Source organism: Giraffa tippelskirchi, chromosome 2 (genome assembly GCF_054371585.1).
Source record: "Giraffa tippelskirchi isolate mGirTip1 chromosome 2, T2T-mGirTip1v1.2.pri, whole genome shotgun sequence".
Taxonomy (NCBI): Eukaryota; Metazoa; Chordata; class Mammalia; order Artiodactyla; family Giraffidae; genus Giraffa; species Giraffa tippelskirchi.
The window spans coordinates 188482657-188509198 of record NC_137276.1 but is presented as its reverse complement, the minus strand read 5'-3'; the positions used below and the strand labels follow the sequence as shown (position 1 = coordinate 188509198).

Sequence of the window (26542 nt, the reverse complement as noted above, 5' to 3'; positions counted from 1 at the left end):
TACCTATGAAGTAGTCTTTTTAATATTGATATAGTGAAACTCCACTATTACATGATAAGCAGAGTCCAAAAAATCCAGTCACATAAAATTGAGGTCCTAACACTTTTTGTTCAGTTGGCCTCCTGTTACTGCGTAAGAAAACACTGATAACAAGTATTTAATGATTTGTTTTCATTTATTTTATATGTATGGAGAAGGAAATGGCAACCCATTCCAGTATTGTTGCCTGGAGAATCCCATGGAAGAGGAGCCTGGTGGGCTATATATAGTCCATGGGGTCCTAGAAGAGTTGGACATGACTTAGTGACTGAACCACAACATTTTATATGTAAAGGATAGATTGGTCATAGAACTAAAAAGCCCCCAATTATCCAGAGGCAGTCCTCTCTAATGTCCGCCTTGCCTCCTACATCTAAAGATAAGCACTTTTGCCAAATGCTCTTTGAGAACAAGGGATAGATAAAAGTTGGGCAACAGTCACCAACAGCATGATTCTCATTATCTCAGATGTTATCATATTATTTTAAACTTTTTATTTTATATTGGAGTATAGTCAATTAACAATGCTGTGATAGTTTCAGGTGGACAGCAAAGGGACTCAACCATACATATCTGCGTGTATCCATTCACACCGAAGCTACTCTCCAGATGTTACCATATTTTGAATGAACATCTTTTCCTCCTCAGACAAATGAAAAGGATGAAGTTGAAGCCAGTATCTGTCCATAAGATTAAAAATATAGTTAGTTGCTACTTCTTGGGAGCTTCCAGAGAACCTTGCCCTACCCACTGAAGTCCACTCTTATGATTTGTATTTATATTTGCTGCCTCCAGTAGACTAAGTTACTTAAGGAAAGACTTTACTTCATTCATCTGTCCATTTGCCCTAATTCCTGCTCCCTGCCTTCATCATGCTTATTATTTATCCTTTTGCATAAAATATGCTTTGAAATTTAGTTAGTTGAAAATGTCATGATGTATTGGGGAAGAGAATAAAGACTGGGGAAGGGAAAAGGAGATTTCAAAGATACATCCTAAACAGGTATAGTGATGACTCCAAAAATGCTAGAGATTTCCATTATTATGGGAAGCAGTGGGCACCTCATATTTTGGACAAATGTGTGTGTTTTATGTAAAGCTGTGTGGAGATGGGGGAGGAACAGTAGTTTCACTGAGAAAGAGAAACTATTTTTTCTGCCTCTGACAGCTTTTGTCTTCTACAATCACACTCATGGCCGGGAAATGCTGGACGCCTTTGTGCACAAGCTTTTGGTCTTGGTCGTCTCTTTGACAGGCCTGATTGCCTTCACGGAGCTCTTCATACAGGCCAAGATAACTGTGGAACTTATGCGGACAAGCCTTTTCCTACTGCAGGGAAGCTGGTTCTGGCAGGTGAGTTGGGGCCTCCAGTGAATGTGCCTGGTGTCTGCACTGATGACCTTCTCTCTTTGATTGTGGGTGTTGTGCCCTGGAACCCAAAGACTTCCTTCTAATATGCTTCTGGTAGTGAGAATGCGGGCCTTTGAGGGGCCCAGCAGCCCTGGTGGGAATAGTGGCAGAGCAGCAGGGAAGGAGGGCAGAGATGTACACCTTCATCACACACCTGAATATCCATTTTGCAAGAACTCTGAGCTGGTGCTTAGCTGGAAGCAGTTCCTGATGGTTAAAGTCACTTAAAGCCTAATGGGTAATAAGCTCCAGAAACATAAGGAAGGCAGGAAAGGAAGGGAATTATTATGTATTGAGGAATAAGTATGTGCCGGCCCCTGGACACGACTTTTACATACACGTTTCATTTTCATTTTGTCCTCACGACAACTTGGCAGTTAGATATTATCATCCCCTATTGACTGATAAAGAGACTCAGAGAGAGCAAGTTACTTTCTCAAGATCACACAGTAGTGGAACTAGGATCTAATGTGGGTCTGTCTGACTCCAAATCCCAGGCACTTTTATTGTTGACTCCCTAACCTTGGAGTGTTGTTGAAAACATGTATTCCAATCAGTGAACATATACTTTATCAGTTCAGTTCAGTTCAGTCACTCAGTCATGTCCGACTCTTTGTGACTCCATGGACTGCAGCACACCAGGCCTTCCTGTCCATCATCAACTCCCGGAGTTTACTCAAATTCATATCCATTGAGTCAGTGATGCTATCCAACCATCTCATCCTCTGTCCAAACATACATTCATGAATATAAGGAAAGTCTGGGATGAAAGGTGAATGTGGTTTAATCACAGAAGATTTCTTAGAGGAGATTTTTACTCACTAAAGTGCAGGGATTTGGGATGATGAGGTTCTTCCAGGGATTTGCATTTCAGTGAAGATCGATAAGAAAGCTCTGGTAGACTCAGAGAAACATCATGGTCAAAATGGGGGCTAGGAAAGATGTGATATTTAAGCTTGTGGGGGAGTAGAAAAGTTGTTAGAGCACAGGCTAGTAAACAGGGGCCGAGATTCAGGGGTTTTTTGAAGGTAAAATGATTTGGAAAAAATAACAAATAACTTATCATGGTATAATTTGATAATCAGTGAATTTAACCAGTTGGTATATAGATGTTGTATTGTGAGATTATTTATCACCAGTTGGGAAGCTAAATAGAATGGCATGTAAGATGTGATTATGCGTTCAAGAGGTATATGTGATTATACCTCTTGATTGGAATATTTTACTATGTGCTGGTATTGCCGATTCAAACCTAAAAATAAATTTTAAAAAATTTAATAGTGATAACTTCAGGTCAAGATGATACAGAGAGTTTATGCTTCAGTGTATCTCCTCTGCTTCAAATATGTAACAATGACACATCAACTATCAAAAATACCTATAAAATAAAAAGTAAGTTAAAAGAATAGAAAAGTAAATGAAAGTAAGAGAGTTAAAAAATACGTAGTTGCAAATTAAACACCACAAACAAAAGTAGGGCAAGCCACCAGTGAATAGAATAGAAATAGAATGGAATAGAAATTCATAGACTGAGCAGAACTGGGCTACAGCCCTGTGGACTCCAAGTCTGTGGACTCCAAGTCTGGGGTAGGCATGATGGTTGGTTATTTGGCTCCAGGGGAACTAAAAGGAAATTAAAGATTCCTCTGAATGTAGGGGTAAAGTCAGGCTCTTCAAACTCTTTTTAATTAAATGTTTCTAAATATTCTCTATTTCTGATTGCTTTCTATCCAGTATATCATTCACTTTCTGATAGAGGTCTGTTAAAATTTTATGTTATATTTATGGATTTGTCAGTTTCTCCTAATTTTCAGTTTTTTCTTTAATGTCATGAGGCTATATTCTTCTCTTCTCTTTCTAGTTTTTTGAGTTGAATATTCACTTATATTTAATTTTCTTATTTTTACATAAATATTCCTAAGACTGTAGAATTCCTCCTATATACTAGTATAGCTACCTCCTATGAGATTTTGTGTGTGATAGAAGGCAATGGCACCCCACTCCGGTACTCTTGCCAGGAAAATCCCATGGACAGAGAAGCCTGTAAGGCTGCAGTCCATGGGGTCGCGAAGAGTCGGATACAACTGAACGACTTCACTTTCACTTTTCACTTTCGTGCATTGGCGAAGGAAATGGCAACCCACTCCAGTATTCTTGCCTGGAGAATCCCGGGGACGGAGGAGCCTGGTGGGCTGCCGTCTATGGGGTTGCACAGAATCGGACACGACTGAAGCGACTTAGCAGCAGCAGCAGCAGCTTTCACCTTGGGCAATTTTGAATGTTGCATTTTCTATGTGCTTCCTCTTTAATTTATGAGTTATTTAGAAACATTCTTTTCAATTTCCAAAAATATTCTTTTTCTTTTATTATTTGTTTTCAATTGCTTTGCATGTGTTCCCTTTGAAATGTGTGAAGACTTCTTTGGGATGTGGCCCAATGTCAGTGGTAGTAAATAATCTATATATTTGAGAAGAAAGTATATTCCATCTTTTGGGGGGAAGATTATCCACATGTTTATGCAATCCAGTTTCTTAAAGAGCTAAATATTCAAATAAAGAAAGTAAGATAAAAGGGGGAAACCCAAAGATAGTTGAATAAAGTAATAATACAGCTAAGAGCAGAACTGATGAAACTAATTCGTATTCCATTAAAAATTAATGATTAATTAATTAAATATCTGAGGGAGGAAGCTGGGAGCTTTGCAACTGAGCATAGGTTGGCTTAATGTTGTCCCTTTTGACAGAGTAGTAATGTTTTCATATTTCCCCAGGAGCTTTTCTAAGAAAGATGTATGAGGTTAAATTTTGAGGGTATAAATCTGAGATTATTTTTAAAACTTTCTATCCATCATTATGTCCAGACTAGTATTTTTCTTTACCAGATGGTCAGACTAAATGACATTTGAGACTTAGAGAAAAGTGAATATTTGATACCAATACAAGCAAACATACTGGCAGGATAGGAAGGTTTAGCCATGGTATATATCCCTCATACCCTCTGTGCTGGATTCTTCTGAAACGAAAATGTTTCAGGGACTTAGGTGAATTTATTATGCTTCCATGTTTGGTTGCTTTGAATGTTTATGCCCCAAACTCTATCTCAAGCTAATAAAATTGCATTGTTATTTGCTTTTCACAATTTTTTTCTCCCGCTGCTTCTCCATACATGATGTCCTCTTCATGATGGGGGACCAGAATGCAAAAGTAGGAAATCAAGAGCTGCCTGCAGTAACAGGCAAATTTGGCCTTGGAGTACAAAATAAAGCAGGTCAAAGGCTAACAGAGTTTTGCCAAGAGAATGCACTGATCATAGCAAACACCCTCTTCCAACAACACAAGAGAAGGCTCTACACATGGACATCAGCAGATGGTCAATAGCAAAATCAGATTGATTATATTCTTTGCAGCCAAATGGAGAAGCTCTATACAGTCAGCGAAAACAAGACAGGGAGCTGACTGTGGCTCGATCATGAACTCCTTACTGCCAAATTCAGATTTAAGTTGAAGAAAGTAGGGAAAACCACTAGACCATTCAGGTATGACCAAAATCAAATTCCTTATGATTATAGTGGAAGTGACAAATAGATTCAAGACATTAGATCTGATAGACAGAGTGTCTGAAGAACTACAGATGGAGGTTTGTGACATTGTACAGGAGGCAGAGATCAAGACCATCCCCAAGAAAAAGAAATGCAAAAAGGCAAAATGGTTGTCTGAGGAGGCCTTACAAATAGCTGAGAAAAGAAGAGAAGCTAAAGGCAAAGGAGAAAAGGAAAGATGCTGCTGCTGCTGCTAAGTTGCATCAGTCGTGTCTGACTCTGTGAGACCCCACAGACGGCAGCCCACCAGACTTCTCTGTCCCTGATATTCTCCAGGCAAGAATACTGGAGTAGGTTGCCATTTCCTTCTCCAATACATGCATGCATGCTAAGTCACTTCAGTCGTGTCCGACTCTGTGCGACCCCAAAGACAGCAGCCCACAAGGCTCCTCTGTCCCTGGGATTCTAAAGTAAAGATATACCCACTTGAATGCAGAGTTCCAAAGAATAGCAAGGAGACATAAGAAAGCCTTCCTCAGTGATCAATGCAAACAATTAGAGGAAAACAATAGAATGGAAAAGACTATAGTTCTCTTCAAGAAAATTAGAGATACCAAGGGAACATTTCATGCAAAGATGGGCCCAATAAAGGACAGAAGTGGTATGGACCTAACAGAAGCAGAAGATATTAAGAAGAGAGGGCAAGAATACACAGAAGAACTGTACAAAAAAGATCTTCATGACCCAGATAACCATGATGGTGTGATCACTCACCTAGAGCCAGACATCCTGGAATGGGAAGTCAAGTGGGCCTTAGAAACCATCACTATGAACAAAGCTAGTGGAGGTGATGGAATCCCAGTTGAGCTCTTTCAAATCCTAAAAGATGATGCTGCGAAAGTGCTGTCCTCAATATGCCAGTAAATCTGGAAAACTTAGCAGTGACCACAGGGCTGGAAAAGGTCAGTTTTCATTCCAATCCCAAAGAAAGGCATGCCAAAGAATGTTCAAACTACCACACAGTTGCACTCACACACTAGCAATGTAATGTTAAAAATTCTCCATGCCCGGCCTCAACAGTATGTGAAACATGAACTTCCAGATGTTCAAGCTGGATTTAGAAAAGGCAGAAGAACAAGAGATCAAGTTGCCAACATCCATTGGATCATCGAAAAAGCCAAGAGAGTTCCAGAAAAACATCTATTTCTGCTTTATTGACTATGCCAAAACCTTTGACTGTGTGGACCACAACAAACTGTGGAAAATTCTTAAAGAGATGGGAATACTGACCACCTGACATGCCTCCTGTGAAATCTGTATGCAGGTCAAGAAGCAACAATTAGAACTGTACATAGAACAACAGAATGGTACCAAATAGGGAAAGGAGTATGTCAAGGCTGTATATTATCATCCTACTTATTTAACTTTATGCAGAATACATCTTGCAAAATGCTGGGTTGGATGAAGCACAAGCTGGAATCAAGATTGCTGCGAGAAATATCAATAACCTCAGATATGCAGATGACATCACCCTTATGGCAGAAAGCAAAGAAGAACTAAAGAACCTCTTGATGAAAGTGAAAGAGGAGAGTGAAAAACCTGGCTTAAAACTCAACATTCAGAAAACCAAGATCATGGCATCCGGTCCCATCACTTCATGGCAAATAGATGGGGAAACAATGGAAACAGTGAGAGACTTTATTTTGGGTGGCTCTAAAATCACTGCAGATGGTGACTGCAGCTATGAAATTAAAAGAAGCTTGCTCTGTGGAAGTAAAGCTATGACTAACCTAGATAGCATACTAAAAAGCAAAGACATTACTTTACCAACAAAGGTCCATCTAGTCAAATCTGTGGTTTTTCCAATTGTCATGTATGGATGTGCGAGTTGGACTATAAAGAAAGCTGAGCACTGAAGAACTGATGCTTTTGAATTGTGGTGTTGGAGAAGACTCGTGGAAGAAGGCGATGGCACCCCACTCTGGTACTCTTGCCTGGAAAATCCCATGGATGGAGGAGCCTGGTAGGCTGCAGTCCATGGTGGGGGGGGGGGTCGCGAAGAGTCGCACACGACTGAAGCAACTGAAGAGATTTAGCAGCAGTAGCAGCAACAGCAGAAGACTCTTGAGAGTCCCTTGGACTGAAAGGAGATCCAACCAGTCAATCCTAAAGGAAATCAGTCCTGAATATTCATTGGAAAGACTAATGCTGAAGCTGAAACTCCAATACTTTGGCCTCCTGATGTGAAGAACTAACTTATTGGAAAAGACCGTGATGCTGGGAAAGATCGAAGGCGGGTGGAGAAGGGGATGACAGAGGATGAGATGGTTGGATGGCATCACTGACACGATGGACATGAGTTTGAGTAGGCTCTAGGAGTTGGTAATGTACATGGAAGCCTGGCGTGCTACAGTCCATGGGGTGGCAAAGAGTCTTGCAGGACTGAGCAACTGAACTGAACTGAAGCAATATATGGGCTTCCCTGGTAGCTCAGCTGATAAAGAATCCACCTGCAATGCAGGAGACCCTGGTTTGATTCCTGGGTCAGGAAGATCCCCTGGAGAAGGGATAGGCTATCCACTTCCATATTTTTGGACTTCCTTAGTGGCTCAGGAGCTGGCCTTTTTGTCTGTTTGGAGACAAAGGGGCAGGCTTGTGCCTTACTAGTTTTCTTATCTGTAAAATAGAGACAAGAAAAGGAGTCTGTCCCCTGGGATGTAGAGAAGGGCAGGAAGGAGTTATTATAGACTATCTAGCTTATTTCAGCTCTGATATTTTAGAAAAATTTATGAATGTGACATTGGTTAATAAATAAGGTACATAGCACCAGTGTAAAAATGAAGGCCTCTGGACTGTTCCACTTGGTCAGGGAGCTACCAACCTGAATGATGAATCGATGGAGAACACATGTTGCTGTTTATGCTTTGGAACACAGGTTTGGTGTGTCCAGATATTTCTATTTTTAGAAATAAGCTGAGGTGTACTTTTGCGTGAAGTTCCCTAATTTTTGACGTGTTGTAAACTAATTCAAACTATTTAAAAAATGTGCAGGGCAGGCAAAGCATGTCTGTGATATAGATGTGACTCAGCATCTGCCAGTCTATAATCTGTGTTTTAAGGGAGAAACAGTACCATATCTTCATGGGACCAACTACTGTCTCAGTACCGATTGTTCAAACTGTATCAAACTGCTGAGATGACTCACACAGACCCTTGTGTCCAAGTCACTCTCCTTCACACTGCCCCGTACAATATGTTATCTTTTGGACTTCCCTGGTGATGCAGTGGATAAGAATTCGCCTGCCAGGGCAGGGACCACTGGTTCGATCTCTGGCCTGAGAAGACTCCACATGACATAGAGCAGCTAAGCCTGTGCTCCACAATTACTGAAGCCTGTGCAACCTAGAGCCTGTGCTCCGGTAGCAACCGCTTGCTGCAACTAGAGAAAGCCCATGCATAGCAATGAAGACCCAGCAAAGCCAAAAATAAATAAATAAATAAAATGTTAAAACAGTTACCTTTTGTGTCTAGCTTCTTTCTCTAACATAACATTTTCATTATGTTATATTCATTCATGTTGTATTATGTATTAATATGTCAGTATTTCTTATGGTTGAATAATACTGTTATATGGAATAACCACATTTTGCTTATTCATTATCAATTGATGGACATTTGGATTTTTTTCAGCTTTTGGCCCTTGTGTAAATGCTGCCATATAATTTTATGTAGGATTTTTTATTTGAATACCTCTTTTCAATTGTGTGGGGCATATATAGTACCTAGAATAAAATTGCCAGGTCATGTGATAATCCTGCATTTAACTTCTTGAGAAACTGTCAAAGTGTTTTCCACATGGCTATACCATTCTACATTCTCACCAGCAATGTATAAGGATTCCAATTTTGCCATATCCTTACCAATACTTGTTACTTATTATTACTACCATCCTAGGGGGTACTAATATCTCATAGTGAAGTGGTATCTCATAGTGGTTTTTGTTTGTATTTCTCTAATAACTTGATGATGTTCATAATTTTTTTGAGCTTATCAACCATTTGTATGCCTCTTGGGAAATGAGTCTTCTCATCCTTTGCCCATTAAAATATTTTTTGGCTTTTTGTTGAGATTTGGGAATTCTTTATATACTGTAGATATCAATTCCTTATTAGATACATGATTTGCAAGGATTTTCTCCTATGCGGAGGATTTTCTTTTTATTTTCTTGATACTGTCCTTTGATGTACAAAAATTCTTAATTTTAATGTGTCTTAGTGTCATGTATAAGAAATCATCACTGAAACCCAGGACACGAAACTTTTTCCTTATGTTTTCTTCTAGCAGTTGTGATTTTAGTTCTCATATTTAGGTTTTTGATTCATTTTGAGTTAATTTTTATATGTGGTGTAAAATAAGGGTAAATAATTTTGTTTTTGCATGTATATATTCAGTTGTCCCAGCACTGGTTGTTGAAGTGACTTTAACTTCCCCATTGAATGGCCTTGGCACTCTTATCAAAAACCAATTTATTACAGGTTTATGGTCTTATTTCTGGACTCACAATTCTATTTCATTGATCTGTATCTCTACCATTATGTTAGTACCACAATGTTTTGATTATTGTAGTTTTTGTCATAAGTTTTGAAATCACTAAGTGTAAGACTTACAATTTTGCTTTACTTTTTCAATGCTGTTTGGGCTATTCTGGGTCCCTTGCAATACCACATAAATTTTAGAATCAGATTTCCATTTCTGCAAAAAAAAAAAGACTATTGGGATTTTGATAGGGATCATAGTGAATCTGTGGATTGATTTGGGTGCTATTGCCATCTTAACACGGAGAAGGCAATGGCACCCCACTCCAGTACTCTTGCCTGGAAAATCCCATGGACGGAGGAGCCTAGTAGGCTACAGTCCATGGGGTCGCTAAGAGTCGGACACGACTGAGCGACTTCACTTTCACTTTTCCCTTTCATGCACTGGAGAAGGAAATGGCAACCCACTCCAGTATTCTTGCCTGGAGAATCCTAGGGATGGTGGAGCCTGGTGAGCTGCCGTCTATGGGGTCGCACAGAGTCGGACACGACTGAAGCGACTTAGCAGCAGCAGCCGCAGCAGCAGCCATCTTAACAATATTAAATGCTCCAGTGCATGAACATGCAGTATACTTCCATTTATTTAGATCTTTGATCTCTTTTGACAATGTTTTGTAGTTTGCAAGGTACAAGACTTGAACCTCCTTGATTAATTTTTTTCCTAAATATTTTATTCTTTTCAGTGCTTTCGTAAGTGGAGCTGTTTCCCTAATTTATTTTTTTGAATTGTCCATTACATGTTTTGAGTGTTGATTTTGTATCCTGCAAGTTTGCTAAATTCATTTATTAGCTCTAATAGGCTTTTTGTGGATTCTTTAGAATTTTCTGTACATAAGATCATTTTATTTGTGAATATAGATAGTTTTACTTCTTCCTTTGCAGTGTGGATGCCCTTTATCTATTTTTCTTGACTAGTTGCTCTGGCTAGAATTTCTAGTACAGTATTGAATAGATATGGTAAAATCAAACACCCTGTCCTGCTCTGATCTTAGGAGACAAGCTTTCAGTATAAATATAATGTTACCAGTGGGCTTTGTTTATTTCAAAAATTAAAAAAAAAAACTCTGATTTTGAAATAAATGAGTGAAACTGAGCAAGTTACAATCCTACCAAATTCTCTGAAAGTCTACCAATCTACAGAGATGACTACTAGTCATATTTTGAAAATTGATCTGTAAATATCCTAAACATTTTTGCAAAAATATGATTTAGTAGATATTGTCCAGATAACAGTTTCTTGTCTGTAGCATCTCAGATAATGGGAGTTATCTGTCACTATTAATCCTGAAAGAAAGCATTTTGAACTGCACCATATTTGGGAATATGGCTGGTAACGTTTTACTGTTCACTCTTTCTTTTAAATCACAGATTGGGTTTGTCCTTTATCCCGTCAATGGAGGCCCTCCATGGGATTTGATGGATCATAACAACATTATGTTTCTCACCATGTGCTTTTGTTGGCATTATGCAACAGCCATTATCATCACTGGAGCAATTTATGCCTTTGTCACCTGGTAAGTTAGTGATTTTTGTTCATAGAAGTTCTATTTTTTTTTGGTATATAATCATCAAGACTCGACAATCTGAACTTTAAGTTCAAAGAGGTATTTTATTCCTTAGCATTCCACAAACAGGGTAATATAGCAGAAAATTATCTACAAACACAAACATTTCCAATTAAAATAATAAATGCTGGTTTAAGGTTGGAATAGCTAAAGAGTGTCTCTGCTGTACTCTGAACCTATGTATCACCCTTCAATATGTTCTTCTGTGCCTTCATGTCTTTGCATATTCTGTTTTCTTTTCCAAGTGGTCATCAACATACCTGCAGTGAGCCCCCTCCATTTGCCCATGTGTACATCAGTTACGACACTTCCCAAATGTGGTGTCATTTTTGACCAACATGTATGCCTCTCACTAACTTTGAATATCTGATTAATTTGATATTTGCTGTAATATTTGTAACAGTAAGATTAAGTTGAATGTTACATGTTTTTACAAGGACTTTGATACAGTGTTTCATGATGGGTGAGGAGCAGTGTAACAGATTGCTAAGAACCCATGTTTCCGCTCTGCTTCTTGTCAGCTAAAAGACTTTGGGTAAATTATTTAACTACATTAAATATCAGTTTTGTTGTCTGCAAAATGGGGATAATGATGGTACCTAAATGAGATCATATCATTAAACTGCCCTTAATATAATAAGAGCTCAACAAAAACTCTTCTTACCCTTGCTCTTTTTTTCCCCCCTTCAGTTCCTATGATGATTTCTTTTTAAATTGAAGTACAATTGACATGGGCTTCTCTGGTGGTTCAGTGGTAAAGAATTAGCCTGCCAATGCAAGAGATGGGGGTTTGGTCCCTGGGTTGGGAACATCCCCTGGAGAAGGAAATGGCAACCCATTCTGGTATTCTTGCCTGGAAAATCCCATGGACAGAGGAGCCTGGCAGGCTATAGTCTAAGGGGTTTCAAAGAGTTAGACACAACTTAGAGACTAAACAACAACCACCACAATTGACATATAACATCATAGTAGTTTCATTATGTACAACATAATGATTCAACTTTTGTATACATTGCAAAATGACCACCACAATCAGTCTATTAATAGTTACACCATCTGTCACCATATAATGTTACAAAATTTTTTTCTTGTGATGAGAACTTTCAAGATTTACTTTTTTAACCAACTTTCACATCTACAATACAATATTTTTGATTATAGTCACTATGTTATATACAATATTCCCCTGACTTATTTTATTGTTTTTTTAAATTTTTAATTTTATATTATACTACAGTTGATTAACAATGTTGTGCTAATTTAAAGTGTACAACATAGTGATTCAGTTATATATATACATGTATCTATTCTTTTTCAAATTCTTTTCCCACTTAGTTTATTACAGAATATTTAACAGAGTTCCCTATGCTATATAGTCGGTCCTCTTTGATTATCCATTTTAGAGGCAGCAGTGTGTACATATCAATTCCAAACTCCCTAAATATCCTCCCACCCCTACTGTTCTCTCCTGTAACTATAAGTTCCTTCTCTAAATCTGTGAGTCGATTTCTGTTTCATAAATAAGATATGATATTTCTTTTCTCTGTCTGACTTACTTTACTAAGTATGACAATCTTTAGGTCTACCCATGTTGTTGCAAATAGCAGTATTATTTTTAATGGCTGAATAATATTCCATTGTATATATATATATGTACCACATCTTCTTTATCCATTTTTCTATTGATGGACATTCATGTTGCTTCCATGTCTTGTCTACTGTAAATAATGCTTCAATGAACACTGGGGTACATGTATCCTTTTGGATCATGTTTTTCTCTGGTTGTGTGCCCAGGAGTGGGATTGCAGAATCATATGGTAACTCTACTTTTAGCTTCCTAAGGAATCTCCATACTGTTCTCCATAGTGGCTGCAATTTACATTCTCATCAACAGTGTAGGAGGGTTACCTTCTCTCAACACCCTCTCAAGCATTTGTTGTTTGTGGATTTTTTGATGATAGCCATTCTGACTGGTGTGAGGTGGTATGATCATCTCAATAGATGCAGAAAAAGCTTTAGACAAAATTCAACACCCATTTATGATAAAAACTCCAGAAAGTGGGCATAAAGGAACCATACCTCAACATAATAAACCCCACATATGACAAACTATAACTAACAATCATATTTATTGATGAAAAGCTAAATGCATTTCCTCTAACATCAGGAGCAAGACAAAGATGTCCACTCTCGCTACTTCTATTTGACTTAGTTTTGGAAGTCCTAGCTACGGCAATCAGAGAAGAGAAAGAAATAAATGAAATTCAAATGAGAAAGAAGTTAAATTCATGTCACTGTTTGCAAATGACATGATACTATACATAGAAAACCCTAAAAACACCAAAAGAAAACTGCTAGAGCTCATTATGAATTTGCAAATGACATGATACTATACATAGAAAATCCTAAAAACACCAAAAGAAAACTGCTAGAGCTCATTATGAATTTGGTAAATTTGCAGGTTACAGAATTAATACATAGAAGTCTGTTCTTATCTATACGCTAACAATAAAAGATCAGAAAGAAAATTCAAGAAACAACCCAATTTACCAAGAATAACAACTTGGTAATAACAAGAATAACAACCCCATTACAAGAATAAAATATCTTGGAATAAACCTACCTAAGGAGACCAAAGACCTGTATTCCAAAAACTATAAGACTTACTTATTTTATAACTGGAAGTTTGTACCTTTTGATCCCCTTCACCCATTTTTGCCTACCTCCCCCCACTCTGACAACCATGAATCTATTCCTTGTTTTGTTTGTTCCTTTGTTTTTTAGATCTCACATATAAGTGAAATCATTTGGTATTTGTCTGTCTCTATCTGTCTTATTGTGTTTAGCATAATACCTCAAGGTCCATTTCATTCTTTTTTATGGTTGAGTAATATTCTATTGTATACATATAAGTATAAAATATTTATATTGTATAAACACATACATAAAACATCTCCTTTATCCATTCATCAATTGATAGACACTTGTTTTCATATCCTGGTTTTGTGTGTGTGTGTGTTCAGTTGTGTTTGACTCTGTGTGACCCTGTGGACTATAGCCAGCCAGCTTCTCTGTCCATGGGATTCTCCAGGTAAGAGTACTGGAATGGGTTGCCATTTCCTTCTTCAGGGGATGTTCTGACCGAGGGATCAAACTCACCTCTCCTACATCTTCTGCACTGCAGGCAGATTCTTTACCACTGAGCCATTGGGGAAGCCCAAATGTTTTGGTTATTATATTATAAATATGGTACAGTGAACCTAGAGGTGCCTTTTTGAATTAGTGTTTTCATTTTCAAAATACCCAGAAGTAGATTTGCTGGATTGTATGGTACTTCTGTTTTTAATTTTTTGAGGACACTTTATGCTGTTTTCCATAGTGGCTATACCAATTTACATTTCTACCAAACAGTACATCAGGGTTCTCTTTTCTCTATATCCTGGCCAATACATGTTATATCTTGTCCTTTTGATAACAGCTGTTCTGCAGGTGTGCCTTTTAGTTGTCTGTAGGTCTTCTTTGGAAAAATGTCTATTCAGATTCTCTGCCTATTTTTAAATTGAATTTTCATTGTTGTTGTTATTGGGTTGTTTGAGTTCTTTATGTATTTTTGGATATAACCTTTTATCAGATATCATTTAGAAATACTTCTTCCATTCAGTGTTTCCTTTTTTTTTGTTGATGGTTTCCTTCACTGTGCAGAAGCTTTCTATTTGATGTAGTTCCACTTGTTTAGTTTTTCTTTTGTTGCCATTTCCTTTGGAGTCAGATCCAGAAAATATCAAGGAACTTATCACTTATATTTTCCCCTAGGATTTTTATGGTTTTAGTCCTACATTCAAGACTTTAATCCATTTTGAGTTAATTTTTATGTATGGTATAAGATAGTGTCCCAGTTTCATTATTTTGCACGTGGCTGTACAGTTTTCCCAGCCAACAAAAAGACTGGCCTTTTCTCATTTTATATTCTTGCCTCCTTTATCATAAATTAATTGACCATGTATTTATGAGTTTAGTTCTTTATTTTGTGTTGTTGATCTGTGGGTTTGTTTTTATGCCAATATCATACTGTTTTGATTTTATAGCTTTGTTGTATAGTCTGAAATTAGAAAGTATGATTCCCCCCAGCTTTGTTCTTCTTTTTTAAGAAGAACAACTCCTTTTTGACTATTCAGGATCTTTGGTGATGCTATACAAACTTTGGGATTGTTTGTTCTATTTCTGTGAAAAATGCCATTCATAATTTGATAGGGATTGCATTGAATCTGTAGATCAAATTGGGTAATGTAGACATTTTAACAATATTAATTTTTTCAGTCCATAAGCATGGAATATCATTCCATTTATTTGTGTCTTCTTCAGTTATTTTTATCAATGTTTTATAGTTTTCAACGTATAGGTCTTTCATTTTCTTGGTTAAATTTGTTCATAGGTATTTTATTCTTTTTGATGCCATTGTAAATGGGATTGTTTTCTTAATTTCTCTTTCTGATAGTTCTTTGTTACTGTATAAAATGCAACATGTTTGCATATTGATTTTGTACCATTCAGCTTTACTAAATTTATGTATTAATTCTAATAGTTTTTTTGGTGGAGTCTTTAGGATTTTCTATATTGAGTATCATGTCATCTGCAAATAGTAACAGTTTTACCTCTTCCTTTACAATTTGGATGCCTTTTTTTTTCTTGCCTAAATGCTATGGCTAGGACTTAAACACTATTTTGACTAAAAGTAGTGAGAGTGAACCTTATTGTCTTGGTCCTGATTTTAAGGAATAAAATTTCATGACCTCATCACTGAGTATGATGTTACCTGTGAGCATATCGTATATGGCCTTTATTATGTTAAGATACATCTTTATATATCCACTTGTTGAAAGTTTTTTATCATAAATGATGTTGAATTTTGTCAAATGTTTTTATACATCTATTGAGATAATCATATGATTTTAATCCTTCTTTTTGTTAATGTGATCTATTACATTGATTAATTTGTGGATATTGAACTATCCTTACATCCCTGGAATAAATCCCACTTGATCAGGGTATATGATCCTTTTAATATGTCCTTTAATTCAGTTTACTTATATTGTTGAAAGTTTTGCACCTATTTTTATCAGTGATATTAGCCTGTAATTTTCTTTTTTCGTATGTGATATCTTTGTCTGAATTTGGTATAAGGGTAATGTTGGTTTCTCCTCTTTTATTTCTGATTTTATTTGAGCCTTCTCTCTTTTATTCCTTCCCTGTTGGCTCAGATGGTAAAGAATCTGCCTGCAATGTGGGAAACCTGGGTTTGATCCCTGGGTTGGGAAAATCCCCTGGAGAAGGAAATGGCACCCCACTTCAGTATTCCTGCCTGGCGGGCTACAGTACGTGGGCTCACAAGGAGTCAGACATGACTAAGTGACTAACATTTCATTTTCATTTTCTTTTTTCGTTAGTGAGTCTAGCTAAAGATTTGTCAATTTTGTTTATATTTTTTCAAATAACCAGCTGTTTGTTTCACTGATCTCTTCTATTGTCTTTTCACTTTCTATTTCATTTATTTCTACTCTGATCTTTACCATTTCCTTCCTTATAGTAACTTTGGGCTTTGTTTGTACTTCTTTTGCTAGTTCCCTTTGGTGTAAAGGTGAGATTGTTTATTTGAAATTTTTCTTATTTCTCGAGGTAGGCCTGCTGCTATAAACTTCCATCTTACAACCGCTTTTGTTGCATTGCATAGATTTTGGTATGTTGTGTTTCCATTTTCCACTTGTCTCCAGGTGGTTTTTAATTTCTCCTCTCATCTAGCACTGGTGCTAGCAAGTTAGAATGAGAGTGCAAAAATGGTGGCTGCTAGTGCTGGCACTAGCAAAGTAGAGGGGGAAGAAAGCAAAAATGGTTCCTGCCAGTGCTTCCATTCCTGGAGAGAATCCTAACAGATATCTTCCTTGCTAGTAGATGCTTTAAGATTAGCAAATGAATCCCATTCACATATGATCTGGACTCTTCAAACTGTGGTTTTTGTGCTGTATGGCCAGGTGGGTGAGTCTGCATGCAAGCCCATTAAGAGTGGAATCTCCATTCCTTACAGCCCTTTGGTTCTTCTGGACATCAGCTCTGTTGGTCTTCAAAGCCAGATGTTTTGGGGGCTCATCTCATCAATGCAAGTCTCAAGGGTTGGGGTGCCTGATATAGGGCACAAATTCTTGCTCCTCAGGAAGAAGCTCCGTATCTGTGAGATCTCTTTGACTGTGGTTCTCCACACTGGGGGTGGGGTCTTTGGTGGGACCTTGTCTCTGCCTCTTTTACCTATCTCATTGTGGACCTTTTGTCCTTTATTGTAGAGGAGCTGTTTGGAAAGTTTTCAGGTCTATTTTTTTTTTCCATAGGGAATTGTTCCTTATGTAGCTGTAGATTTGCTCTGTCCATGGGAGGAGGTGAATTCAAGACCTTCCTAGGCTGCTATCTTGAACCACCTCCCCCACCCACCCTTGTTCTTTTTATCATTCCTCTTGTTCTTGTTCTCATCCTTCTTCTGTATCAAAAATTGTATAAGGTATAGACCCTATGGGGAGAGAGAGACAATTTAAATATAGTACGATAAATGGAAATAGTGTAAGAATAAAGCACTATTGGAACACAAAGGGGGTCTCCTCACAATTGAGAATTAAGCTGCATCTTGAAGGATGAGTAGGAATAGAATGGAATGAGTGTGGTTCCTTATTTCCATTAGCATGGTAGCTAATGCCAAACCACAGTTGGCTTGACTGACTCCAACTATTAATCATGCAGACTCCAATCCTTCAGACTTTAGCACTGATTGAAGTGTTCTATATCTTCAGTCTCCATCATATAGCCATGATCTATGTGTGATTATTGAGCACTTGACATGTGCTTTGTTATTGTTGTTGCTATTTAGTTGCCAAGTCATATTTGACTCTTTTGTGACCCCATGTCCTGTAGCTCACCGGGCTCCTTTGTCCATGAGATTTCCCAGGCAAGAATACTGGAGTTGTTTGACATTTCCTTCTCCAGGGGATCTTCCCAACCCAGTGCTACATTAATTTTAATTAATTTTAGCTTTCAAATATACATAGTGACTATCATTTTGAACAGTACACATCTAGCATGTTCTCCGGAGAAGGCAATGGCACCCCACTCCAGTACTCGAAAATCCCTTGGATGGAGGAGCCTGGTAGGCTGCAGTCCATGGGGTCGTGAAGAGTCGGACACAACTGAGAGACTTCACTTTCAATTTTCACTTTCATGCATTAGAGAAGGAAATGGCAACCCACTCCAGTGTTCTTGCCTGGAGAATCCCAGGGACGGAGGTGCCTGGTGGGCTGCCATCTATGGGGTTGCACAGAGTCAGACATGACTGAAGTGACTTAGCAGCAACAGCAGCAGCATGTTCTCTGGATCCCTAAATTCAGTAGTTGATTCTAGGCCCGATGGGGTCTCAGCCTCTGCCCAAACGAGCTTTCTAGTCCTCTCTCTAGATGTTTCCCCAGCTACCTCTACTGCTCTATGCTTCTTTGAGCTTTACTGCTAAAGAGCTTTGGTGCTGTGTCTCTGGGTGAAAAAGCCTTTCCCTTGTCTAGCTCCCAGATGTCTCTAGTAGGCTTTGATTTGTAGTTACCTCCTTCTAGAGGTCTAAGTGCTATGGCTGCTTGAAATTCTACCTTCTCATTGAATGATTTCTATTAGTCCTATTCAGTCCCCTCAAAGCATGTGTATGCACTGGTGGTTAAGGTTCACTCTGCCACTGAGTGAAACTTGACTTCTTCCTCTATTGTTTTAGGCTGACTTCTGGGCCTCATCTCCTTAGGGTTTGGGCAGCCTCCAAGAATAAAGCCGGCATTCAAGAAGCCTCTCTATTCCATGTCAGTTCTAGAGCCAAAGAAGACTATTGTTTCTTTCTGTTTTAAAAACCTTCAGACCCCTAATGAACCTCTTATCCACGTAGTTTTCTAGAAACCAGGAACTCCATGTTTACTTTTTCAACTGCCTCTCCTTCCCCAGCACCCTTGACTTCTTGATCACATAGTTGTCTCTACCTGGCATATCCAATCAAATGCTCATCTCTTCTATGAAAACTTATGTGATTGTTCTAGTCTTTGCTTATCTCCTTGCATGAGTTTTACAGTATTTTAGTCTTGATCACACATTTTAACAGTTGTGATCTATCTTGTGATCTATCTTGTGATATTTACTCATGTTAGGCTTATTTGCTAACTAGATTGTGTTACCTGGAGGAAAAGACCTTATTCATATCTCTCACAGCACTTGGCATACTCTCAATAAACACTTATTTTCTATTTTAACAGCTCTTTTTCAGAACAATTCAAATAGGGTTCAGTTGTTTGGAAATCATGTTTTATATGCTTTTAAGTTTTCCTCTTATACTGCTTATGAAATGTAAAGCCAAGAGCTTGTATTCTGATATATTTTAATATAATGTTAAGCAGTAGATTAAACAATATCATGAAGATTGAATATTGACTTTTAGTGCAGTTATATGTAGGATAATTCAATTCAATCCTATAATCATGAAGAGCTTTGAAAATTTGTTCATCTGGGTTTGACTGTGAAGTGGATTATAACTCTGTCACAGGTGATAGGTTTTAAGGACATTCTATCTGAATTTATTTGACAGAGCACAAAGATCATCATGGAAACAAAACTGGGTTATGGAACTCCTGTCCCCCAAATCTCTGAAAAATGAAGCTGTGCTTCCCAGCTTTCCTGAATAATGGTTTAAAGATTGCCTCATCTAGTCCCACGCCTGCTGTTCTCATGACAGCTCATAGGAGAGACCTATCTGTCGGGAAATCTTATTGTGTGTTTCACTGTATTTCACATATAAACTTACATAAACATCACTGTGATACAGAAGTATTTCAAAAGCCCCTCTGGATGGACAGAAAAATATTACCCATTTTCAGGTTGGTTTTTCAAGCAAATGATTCTTGTGAGCCATTTTGAAGAACAAAATATAAATGACCAAATTCATGGTGGATGGTAGTTTGCCTTTTGGAAGTTTGATTTCCACTTCAACTCTGGAAGCATACCCAGAGTCTCAGCTCTGCTCTTATATTAGCTGACGAGAACATGCGGGAGCAAAAGCCCAGACACACCCTGACCTTAGTTTCCTGAACTTGCACCATTCCAGAAACTAGCAATTATTTGTACTTCCTCTTTATTATTCCATCCCTCAATCTGTCCCCAGTAGCCATTTCTGTGTGTGCCAATACCAAGGGCTTCAGAGTGTGGACAGAGCCTGAATATGCCTCAGCTTGATGGCGTCTAACAACAGCAGATACAACTCAGAGAGGAGGAATCCGGAACAGGATTAGTCACTGTGTTAACACTGTTAACCGTGTAAACAATTTCTACAGCAAATTCCCTACAGACAAATGAGTTCCATTCTGAGAGCATGTTCATAAGTCCAATTTGTTTGTAAGTGCAACAGTTAGCCTAGAACCCAACTAACACAATTGTGTATATATATCTGTATATAATACTATCCTGTAATAGGTTTATAATACTTTTCACACAAGTAATATGTACATAAAAAAAACACAAAAATAAAGAAATATTTTTAACCTCACAATACAGTACCTTGAAAAGCACAGTAGTATAGTACAACAGCTGGCATATAGGGGCTGGGATGCACATTCACACATTTGAAAGTGTGCAACTTGAAGTTTCACATGTAGGAAACTTACTATAATAAATAGCTAGTTCTTTGTTTCGTTTTCCAGAAGAGTCATCAAGAATGAATCTAATGAATGTGCTAACTAATTAATCCCTTTCATTTAGCACCTACTCAGGCTGTGCAATGTGGAGATAACCATGTGGGTTTAAAAAATGACATACTGTCCCAGTTTTAACCTTAGTTAAAACTATCAGCTTTTCATGAAAACAGTGCCTTGAAGAGTTGAGAACGTTGGGAACAAGGTCAATGGTCAACTAATTATCAAGGCAAATGATTTTGAGTAGTTTTTCTCAGCTTCTGATGAGTCAGTAGATGTTACTGATACCGCTCAATTGTTGTGTGTTGGAGGAATTAATGTTGAGTTGGAAGTGACTGAAGAATTACCTCTGGGTAGATGAGTGATATGAACTCCTGTAGGACTGCTCCACAGCCCACTGAATCATCACATACATGGTGAACCACTGCTATGGACCAGATGTTGTTCTAGACTCTGACAAGAGTTAGAGCTGTAAATAAGATGAAGTCTCTGCTTTTAGGAAGTTCATACTCTAGTGAGATCCAGAGCACAAGTAAAAGCCTGGTGTATTGAGAGGGGTGGGCCAGACCTTCACAGGGAGAAAAAGACAGAAAACAAGTGTAAAGTTACAGATATGCTGGTGATATTTTTCATAAAACAATAATGATTTTGGATTTGGTTTATCAGTTTGTTTGCATATCCTTATGTACTTCTGGAAATTAACAATCTTTTATTGACATAGTCACAGCACCATTTCTTCACAAGTAATCCTTCACAGGAAAAGCTTTACCTAGTTCTGATTACATCAGAAAAGTTGAGAGCCTGCTGAGTTTCTGCTACCAAGAAACTTGGCATCTTCCAATGCCGAAATTGTAATTCCCCCCCAGCACCTACAGATTCTCTCTCTCTCTTTTTTTTTTTTTTAATAAATTTATTTATTTTAGTTGGGGGCTAATTACTTTACAATATTGTAGTAGTTTTTGCCATACATTGACATGAATCAGCCATGGCTTTATATGTGTTCCCCATCCTGAACCCCCCTCCCACCTCCCTCCCCATCCCATCCCTCTGGGTCATCCCATTGTCCCAGCTCTTAATCTATGAAAATAGTTACAAGAATAGAGGTCACTTCTTTCAACTTCTTAGTGCATCAGGGGTCCCTGATCACATGCAACAGAACAGCCTGGGGCCAGCACAGAAGCAGCTCTCTGAAGACATAGTAAGGACTGCAGTACAGCCCAGACTTGACATGGGGCTCAACCTGGGGAAGGAGTTGGCTTCATGGGCTTCCTTCTCAGGACAAGGCTCCTTTTTGTAATATTCAGCTGAGCTCAGTTTCTTCAGGGCTTACTACAGTCCAAAGATTCTCTTGTTTGTCTTAGAAATGATTAAAGTTATGAATTTTGAATATGATGCAAACAATCATGTTACATATTAGAGCTTTATTGTGTCTGTTTGCTTATAGACTACTTTAATCCACAAAATGTTTGCAGGTAGATCCAAAGCCAAATAAAAGTGATTTTCTTTTTGGGGGTGCTTCTTCCATTTGCACAGATAATTTGGAGTTTGTTTTACTATAGATACAGATAGTTTGGGGTTTTAATTTTAAATGGAATAATGTAAGATGACTTTCATTCTCCTCAGGTTGGTTAAATCTCGATTTACGAGGTTCTGCCCTTCAGAAGTTGAACTCCTGAAAAATGCTGAACGAGAACAAGATTCTGAAGAAGAGATGTGACTTTGATGGACATCCAGTCTTTCTAGAGGAAACTTTTCTTTTTCTATTATTTTTAGTTACAGTTTTGCCTTTTTACCTTTTGTTTGGAGAACAACCGATTGAGAATGAGTCTTGGTGTCATGATATTGGGGGCTTGAGGTGGCTTTCCTCAGGTTAGCTAAAGCATGATGCCCACATTCTGAAAAATATTTGTTTTGTTTGCCTTAGAGATATATATGCTCAAGGTTCCTGGGCTTACTATCATTTGTAACTCATTATAGATGGGATTTCACTTGTTTACCTTCTTGCTACAGTGAGAAATAAACGAATGCATGGATCTTGGTTCAAACACCTCAGATATTTTTGTTATTCAGCTGCACCCCACCTTTATATCATGAAGACGGAAGCTGTGAGACACCGAAATTCCTTTTCGTGAGACATCTCTTTCTGTAGCACCTGTGTTCTCTCCTGGGAAGAGCAAGCTGGAAGTCATCCTGTGATGCACTCTCTCAAAGAAGAGAAAAGGGTTGATCCACGGTTACAGAAGGGCACACGGTGAAAAAGCCATGAAAATCTAGGAAAGGAGAGTTTGGATATGATCCATAGAGGAAAAAATCATCACATGGCTTAGTATGGCCACCACGCCATCCCCTCTGCTGAAATAACTGAGGGGTTAAAAGAGAGGCCTTTTATGGAATACATGGACAAACAGTCAGAGCCCTTTTTCACTGGTGGACTAAGTAACTCCCAAAGGAGAGTCTGAAATTCTTTCTCATTGTGGCTTTACCATCACTAGCCTCTAGAGTTTAAACAGTTACCATGTCTTCTCTCTGAAGGTAGGGAATTCAATTGAATGGATCAATTTCTGGCTGTCACATTTTATGAATATAGAATCTCTGAGACAAAATTGAAGCTAATTTAGTACAGATTCATCAGAAAGGCCAGTCTCTGCTGTGACAGAAAAGATAAGGAGTACTGTAGGAGTCCATGGATGGTTGACTTGAATATGAAGGGAAAGAGGCAGTCTAGCTGGTAGAGGAGACTGGCGGGCTACAGTTCATGGGATTGCAAAAGAGTTGGACACAACTTAGTGATTAAACAACAACCAGAAAAAAACTGGGTAGCTGGAGGTGACATGTACACAATTTAAACCAGAAGCTCCCTGGTGTTCCAGAAGCAGTGACTAATCCAGAAAGCTGCCCTAGTCTGGTATTTTCACATGACAGTGAAGAGGGATGTGAGTGGATTTTTTAGGCCAAAGAACTGGACACATTTCTTTTTTTATGTAATGGCTGAAAAGAGCTGATGAGGGTGCCTAAAGGTTTATCTTGAACAATGCAATAGACCCTAGTACATTTCTGGCATATGAAATGCCCACACGCTGTGGTTCCCAGGTGATCACGACATTCTGCTCCATATGTATCCTATATCTTAGGGCAAGTTTCTATGATTTTTGGCAATTTGTATTTCAAACAAGTGAGCTTTCAACTGCAGTTATGTCAAAATGGCATTGCTGGTACCTAGGCCTGAGTAGGAACTCTACGATAATTAGCATGAATGAGATTAAGGCTGGAGTTTTGAAAACTGTAAGTGTAAATACACTAGCAGTCTTGATAAGATAGCAGAAATGTCTATTCCTGCAGTTTCTTCACAGAGAGAACACAAGTGAGTTGCAACCCAGTGAGTTCTCAGAGGAGAAACTTCCTGTTCAGGTCTAAGTCCATAGTTTGGGGTTACCTGCCTCTAGTCCATGAAATGAGCAATAAACTAAATATAATTAATATAATTTTATGGAACCTTCACCAAGGAAGGAGTAGAGGGAGAACATCCTCCCTCACTTTTGTTTGTATTTTATCTCAACCCTTCCAAAAACCAGTCTCAAGTCCTGAGCTTTTACCAGGCCTCTTCAGGGTTAACCCATGCTTGACATGCCATAACCAAGGGAAAGAGATTCTTTAAATAACTCAGCACAATATCAACATGGCTATGGCTATGGTAATACCTCCTCAACTATTTCTGTGGTCTCTAATACTTCTTCCGTGAATTCTGTGGTCTCTTACCACCGTTGCTTAGGAAACTGCATCCTCACATGGCACCAACTGCCAGGTCACTGTTGAAGCGGGAGGTCGTGTTATGACCATCTTGGTGTCCTCCTCATCATGTAACTCAGGGCTCATTAGTAAAGGTTGTAGTGATTGTGTCTCAGATGTGGACTAAGAAGGTGATGCAAGAGTCACTGAGGACTACAGGGGCAGTGAAAATAAAAGCTGAGAAATGACAAGGTATCCCCAGTGCCAGGAATTAATAGATTACCAAGCATGAAAGAAACATTTGTATACATGGAGAATAGATCCAGAAATTCTATATTCTATTTAATCTGAATTCCAGATGGAGAAGATTGAAAGAATAGAGGACATGCATGAAATAATAGACAAGAATTTCCCCTAAATAAATAGCAATAAAAGGAGATGTTTGCTTTAAGCTTGGAGAGGTGCTTCAAGAGCTGTGTAGAGAATACAGTGATTGGGTTTCTGATTCATACAAGTAAAAATGAAAAATATAAGCCATTCTTATAAATTTAAGTTCAATATATGAATATTATTATTTTATTTTTAAGTCTAGCAAATTGAAGCATTCAATTTTAAGGAAACTTTAGTGTTTGGGGCACAATTTTAAACTTAGATAATAAGATTGCCCTTTAGATTTCCTCACCGTGTTTATGAATTAAATATTTTTCAGATTCTTGAGTACTTCAATTAATCAACAGATCTTCTCAAGTTGTTATTAAAAGTTTAATTTATTAAACTTTTTAATGTGGTATTATTTAAACTTTTAAAAATATTCCAATACTGTATAAACAGTGAGATTGCAACTGAAACTCACAAGCATAAATTTGTTGGTCAATTGCACACTTATAAACTGAACTTACAAGACTAATCTGCATATATAAAATTATTTGTAGGATTATAAATACTTAAAATGCTACACATGTACAATTCCTTAATGCACAAATATCAGCATTTGTTGTCTGATGCTCTTAAACATTTCTGTACTTAGCTGGAGTCTTCCCATGTTAAAATAAACTTACTGGTAAGGAGATGAATTGTTTACAACAGACAATGCCAGGGAACATCTAGTCTGCTTGTTGAGATTTTGGGCCCAGATACTGAACAGGATAGGATTCTTGACAGTGACCCTAAAAGCACTTTATGAATGAACACAGTTAGGAATGAATCCTGTTATTTACAGTCACTACATCAGACCCTCCACACAGGCTGTCTCCCAGTCTTGCATAGCACATGGAAGGAGGCTTCCCCTGCTGGAGTCATACTTAAAATTATCTGTCTTTTCTGCCTACTCATGAAAATCTGCAACCCTTGCCCGGGCTGCCATGCATGTCACTTGATGGGATTTCATTATTCTTTAGCTCTTAAGATATTAGTTGTGTTTCCTTCTAAGTAGAATTTCTGAACTTGATAGAATCCTCCACTCCCCCTCACCCCCCTGACCATTTCCTATCTGATGAGACTACTCATTTTCTGCAGATATTAAGATGATATTCTAATGAATTCTAGGTCACTCTCTTTTAACAACGATTCAGCAGCTCTGAGCTTGGATGTCAGTTTTTCAGCCTTTAATCCTTTAAAGCCAGGACAACACCTCTCTGTTCAGTGCTTGCATGAATTGTGGGAGGAATTGATACGACTAATACAAAAGGTTAAAATGGAGGCAAAAAAGTGCCTCCTATCTGGTTCCTCTCATGAACCTGAGCTGTTCTGCCCGTTTTCAAATGTCCAAAAGGGAGAATTAAATGTTTTTAGTAAGAAGCCATGAGGTGGAGCCCAATATAAGTCCCACTTATAATTTGAATCTGAAGCCAAAATTTAGGTGATAAAACACAGAAAAACTCAGCCAAGTAATCAAAGGGCTAAGCAATTTAAGTTGAAACAATTCTC

General features: G+C 38.1%; 1 protein-coding gene across 1 annotated transcript in view; it reads left to right on the top strand.

Annotated features, from left to right (window-relative positions):
• LOC145539081 (transmembrane protein 45A-like) overlaps positions 1–22937 on the top strand; it is an 87615-nt gene extending 64678 nt beyond the window's left edge. Inside the window, exons 4-6 of the mRNA XM_081572492.1 lie at positions 1208–1392; positions 10951–11096; positions 22514–22937. Coding sequence (XP_081428618.1) covers positions 1208–1392; positions 10951–11096; positions 22514–22607 — 425 coding nt within the window. The 3' untranslated portion in view covers positions 22608–22937. The remainder of the gene's footprint in view (positions 1–1207; positions 1393–10950; positions 11097–22513) is intronic.
• The last annotated feature ends 3605 nt before the right edge of the window (positions 22938–26542 follow it).